We start from the raw sequence: 5908 nt of genomic DNA on the forward strand, positions 1-5908 counted from the left end.
AGCTTGACTAATTACGATAGTAAATTTTTTTACCAGAAAAAATTAGGCAGGAATGATCGGAACAGCATGCATAGTTCGCTTAACCGTGCCCTGCAGTGCAGTATCACGAAGCAATACTTGCTCACAGGACAGTAAGGGAGACGTAAGCGAGCTTAAAGGAAGTGCTACATCCATCTCTTTTCTTGTACCTTTGTGTGCTTGACTATATTGCGCGATATCACGACTCTTCTACATTGATCACTGACTCTCTTAATTCCTTGGTTACATTGAATTAGGCCTAAAATTGTGTGATATTAGCCTGCTACATTAGGCGCCTGCAAAGCTGGGTAATACGGGTCTTTAGAAGAACAAACAGCTCACATCCAATTTTTCACGTTGGGCACGTTTGCCGGCCTCACCGCACCACCCGGCGCTTGCCGGGTTTTAGCGACTGCACACACGCACGCCGTAGTGACCTGGATGACCTTGTTTCGAAGTGTCGACGAGCCTGGCACGCGGTAGGCCACGGTCATGTTGTGCGTCACCTCGTGGCAGCGAAAGTCGCCGGCTACGCTGCACGTGTTGTCCAGGCACCTGCACTTGACCACAGGTAGTTCCGGTGGCACCCGATTGGGGTCCCGGTCCAGCGTCGTCGAGAACGTACACGTCGAGCGATCCCCGATGGCTTCTGAGACACCGTTAGGGTCGCACGAGCCCTGAGTGCCCGCTTTAGTTTCTACGAGAAAGATTGCACTCAGGAACGCAAGACATATCGGGAGCCCATGGAACCGTACTGCCGACATCTTGTTGACTCGGTTAGTCGCGCAAAGACTTGTAAGGGCGCGGTGTGAAAAAGACGATTCGTGCAAAGCTCGGAGGCAGTGACGTGCTACGACGCTTTTACACTCACTCCCGGGGTACAACTCCGAAGTGACTACTACTACGGGTCAGCTGGCAACGCCGAGGGCCAACAATACGAAGTGACGATGCCTTTCTTTAACAGAGAAACCAAGTCTCACAACAGTGGTGCCTGATCTTCAGAGCTTCTGCGTGACGGTAAGAAGCTGGAAAGTGTCTGGAGGACAACGCCACACGTCGTAATAAAGTTTCACGGGGAAGAGACGAACGTTGGAAGCAACTTCCGAAAGTACCTTGTGTAGCCGGTGTCGTGTCCAGCGCAAGGGAGGCAGGCGAACTCGCGGACTAGGTGGAACCTGCCCAGGAAAGACAACAGGTTTGGTGTCTAACTGGCCAGAAAACACGAGTCAGACTTTTACGCCGAGGGTATCAGTATGGATGAACTGCTTCTCCAGTCTGCACCGGCGCTATAGTCTACCAATGAGCAAGGATCAAGTGCTCTGGCAACTGCCACCGAGGGCGATTCTGCCTTAAATAAGGCAAGGAGCTCCCGGTTCGCAGACTGGTGCTTAGGCAGACCTACGTGGGCGTCGTAACAATGCCAATGGGTGCACATCCTGGTCGCAGTAACACTGCAGGGTAACGGCTCAATGATCAGGCGCTTGCACTGTAGAACGTCCGGGAGGTGCGCGCGTGCGGCTTCGTTCCGTTATGCGCGCCGCATCGATGAAACCGGAGAAATGCAGTGCGCGAAACGCGTGACTGCATGGAAGTGAAGTGAACGGAACACAGTGCTGTGATGCAACTCCACTGAGGCGTGAGGCACCGGGGGATTAGTTTCGTTTTCATCTCGTAATCACGTCCGCTATACGTACTGCATAAACAATTCCCGCGGCACGCACGTACGCTATACCGAATGCCGTGCTTGCTTTCAATCATTGCACCCAGAGCTAACGAACATGGCGTAGTTAGTTATCACTCCTATATATTAATATGTTGTTGAACTAATACATCGAATTAATGTATTGCGAGCTCGTTTGTACAACAAAGCCCGCGCTTGCAAATATCATCTTGTATGGGACGGTTTCTTCATTGGGAAATGTTGGGATGCCCGCCACTCATCAAATAAAATACAATCTTTATTCACTTAAGATCAGATAGGTTACAGATATACATGTGTGCATGAGAAGATCCCAGTGTGCACAGAATGCTATAGTACCGTCCACATGCTGTATTATACGAACAAATAAAACAATGTATTGGTATGTGCAATAAATCAAACTATAGAATATATGAAAAAAATTGCATAAATACAAAAATTATTAAATAAACGAACACAATGAACATCGAAGTAAGAAACATAACAATGGTACACAACCACTCCATGCTTTATCAATCTAGCCATTTCAAGAAAGAGGCGTCTTCATTTGATATGGAAGACTGTTCCGCAAACTAACAGTGGGAAATAAAGATGTCATTTTACCGTAGATAGCATGAGATGAGGGCAGCAGGAAATTATTCTTTCGAGCCTTACCGAGCGGTTTTTCTAAACAGTAAGGTCGACAAGCTTCTATGAGAGTTCATTGCTAGCGTGTAGATCATGATGACTATGGTAAAAGGAAACCAATTATTCACCGGCAAAATTTATTTTCTGTGACATATTATTCATAAGACATTTCGAACCAAAACTTCTAGTAATATATAGAGCGTGATCTTGCATGTCTCGAGCAGAGAATATATGATAGTAATATGCGTTACCGCAAAATATCTAGGCCACAGCTGATGCGACTGTGAATAAGCGGGAGCTCATTGCTCCTGTCCAGATCATTGCATTTTTTTAAGTCTTGTAGAAAAGGAAACTAAACCAAGAAATCTGAATCTAGCGATGTTACGACATGTGGACAGAGACATGAAATATATGTCATCATTTTATGCGGACTTGTCTTTTGCGAGAAAATGCTTTCATAAGAGGTGAGCTAAATATTTTTACCACAACCTCTAGCTCTTATATTCGGATAGGTTCAGTTCAGCTGGTCACAGCTGCATAAATTATGAATTTGTCTCTCTAAAATGCGATGGTTATGTTGCACACACTTAAATATCACAGGGGAGGTGGAGGGAAATCTCTAATAAAATTCGAAGAGCATAGTTGATGGTTATCCAGATGGAATGATGAGAAGTATAATCATACTCGCCATGCACGTCGTCAATACACGATACATAAGATTTACACTCCCCAGATACAACATAGAAAAGTACATACAACATAAAAGTACATAAACTGTCGTGATTGTGTCCAACGCTCGTACAAATGAAGCGAGAGACAGCACAATCTTCATTAGATAAGGAATACCTGAGATCGACAGGTGAAAGGAGAATCACGAATACCGAGAAGGTAAACAAAGGAGAACGGAAGACGAGAGCCACAGTTATGCTTCGATGCGCTGGTTTGGCTGAGTGGCAATACGGCACAACCGTGCCACACGCGTTTCGAGCTTTAGCTTGATATTTCTCAATAAATAGAGGACCGCCTTTTCGTTTCCCTTCTTCTTTAGGCAGGAGCGTTTCAATACGGCAGTTTATAGTAGACTGTAAATGAGTATTTCACATACTTATCGCCTCATCCGCAGCGGGATCTGCCTGACCCTGGCATAGTTCGCCATATTTCGGGTGCCAACGTGCGCGCGCTCGCTCTGCCCCGGCGACGAGTGAGAACCGTGGCCATGTGGTTGCTGCTGCCTTTTTGTTACTCCGGTAACAAAAAGGCAGCAGTGCTAGTGCTAGTGCACCAGCACGGCACTAGCACTAGCACGGCACTAGCACTAGCACGGCACTAGCACGGCACTAGCTAGTGCTAGTGCCGTGATCGCGACACATCACGTGAGGGGACTACAGGTTTCATTGCGCCTTTGGGTTTCAGGAGACCCATTGGCTCACGCGTATGCCTAGAGTATCCAGTTTGGGACTTTCGAATTTCCGCCCTGAGCGTTTTTCGAACAAACTTGTTTTTGTTTTTGTCTTATTAGGAAACAAAGCGTGACATTATGAGCTTTTCGATGGAAATTCTGAATGTGCAGCGAGTACAGGGGATGAGACCCCAGTGAGAAACAAAGCAGACATTTACTTCTGCACTGTGCTTGGTAATGGCAGCACAATCTTATTTTCTTTGGGAACGGTTCATTCTCTCTATCGCGGCATTGCTGATCTTTAAGTAGAGCGTTCGTTTCGCCGTCTTTTTGCTAGTGCCTAATTTTTTGTTTGTAACGATTTCGTTGGCTGAAAGGGGGCAAGGTCGCGTTTCCCATGCATCGCATGCGTTACTTGAATAAAAACTAAGCCGTTTTGCAGAGCGAGATCTATCCTGGAAAACGTGGGTCTCATCTTTCACTGAAGCGAATATATAAAATTAATAATGGAGATGCGGAAACTAGCGTTAAACATAGGGCCGGGACACTTGACTTTTCTGGACGTTCGACATCGTCAGGAAACCGTCAATGCACTCCGATATTGGCCCGCATTGCTAATAGCTGAGTAGCAGCAGCATTAGTGACAAGGCACAAAAAAAAGAAAAAAAAGAAACCCAAAGAAAAACGAAGCAAAATTGAAATAAAGTCAGGAACCACCTGCAGATAAACGGACTGTCGCTTAATCAGATGCTCTCTTGGCCGCAACTGCTGCTGCTAATCAGGGAGCACAGCGCTTTCTTAAACCACTCCACGAATGGGCAAGTGACTAGCGCAAGAGTGAACACTGGATACTGAAAAAGCTACAAGTACAAGCGCTCGTCCTATTCGCCTTTGTGTACAATGTCCGCTCTTGTAGTCCCTTCGACGTGCAATACCAACTACCCCGTTCTCACACCCAGCTACGAATGAGGCCCACTGGCTAGGCAGCATCTGTATCAGCGTCGATGACCAGCGTTGGTTACCAGGTGAGTTGAGGTTACCAGGCGAGGCACTCCTGCAGGCGCAGGAGGGCTCCAGGATGTGCCAAATCGCCAGAAGCCACCTCCAAGGAGGGCACTTAGCGTTAGCCTGCATGTACAAGGCCAGCGAATTAAGGCGTTGTTGGCATGGCCGCGACTGCTGCGGCAAACAATAGCGATTGTCGGGGCAGTCACCCGAACCGTAGCAAACTTCGCTTCTAGAACATTGTTATGAACAAGGCCACCAATTAGTTTACTTGAAGTTCAATTATTATCAATCGTCGTGTTTATAAGGGTTGTATTAACGCTGAAAATGGGTGGTCCATCTTAAAAGAAAGTTGTGTCGAGGGCTAAAGCAATAACGAAAGAAAAAAAGAACACGTTTACACTACTTTTTAAAAAAAAGATTGCAAGTTTCGCTTTGATGGTCTAAGCTGAACAACTTATAATGGCTCACAAAAAACCAAGGGGAACTTTTAGACACTTGGCCTCACACTGACGTGCCGGTGCTGGCGTTTAGGCGCGAAATTCAAGAAACGACGCATTTAACTTCGGTTTCTCTTCGAGCCACTGCTCCGTTAGCTGTGTATCATCGAAAACAGACTTTTAAAAATGCTTTGTCATTGTAAACTGACGTAGCGCTTCTCCTGAATCGCGTCTTTAACTGGCACTCAAATCTCGGAACCAAAGCTGTTTCGAGCTGCTCCCCCCGTCGCAATGTAGCCGCCGTAGCTGGTTCTCAGGACCATGAATTCGGGCTCAGCAAAGCAACACGGTGGTCACCGAGTCATAAGGCCAGCACAATCAGTCACTATGTAGCATGTCCCATGGTTGATAGCTGCTGTACAAGTATGTTTGTTGTGGGACATTTAAAGGGTGCCTTTTCCGAGTACTATGCGATGTGCGAAAGCAGATTATGATTGTTTTTGCCGTATATAATAGGCACATTTGCAATAAAACAGACATTCAAAGCATCCGGGTGTTGCATTCACCGAACTGACTAACTGGGAATGCTCGCTGGGAAGCGAGAGCCGAACTTGATATTCTACAGTTCAACCGCTACTTACCCAGTTTCAACATGGTTCGAAAGTCATTTCTTTACAGGGACGCTAAAGGTAAAACACTGAAGCAGTAAGTATTCTTAAA

At 46.4% G+C, this 5908-nt stretch overlaps 1 protein-coding gene across 1 annotated transcript; it reads right to left on the minus strand.

Moving 5' to 3' along the window:
• Positions 1–356: 356 nt before the first annotated feature.
• On the minus strand, positions 357–782 carry LOC135916296 (interleukin cytokine-related protein 17.1-like). The gene has a single exon (XM_065449626.2). The coding sequence runs from the start codon at positions 780–782 to the stop codon at positions 357–359; it is 426 nt and encodes a 141-aa protein (XP_065305698.2).
• Positions 783–5908: the final 5126 nt, after the last annotated feature.

The sequence above is a fragment of the Dermacentor albipictus genome, chromosome 6, assembly GCF_038994185.2.
Source record: "Dermacentor albipictus isolate Rhodes 1998 colony chromosome 6, USDA_Dalb.pri_finalv2, whole genome shotgun sequence".
Taxonomy (NCBI): Eukaryota; Metazoa; Arthropoda; class Arachnida; order Ixodida; family Ixodidae; genus Dermacentor; species Dermacentor albipictus.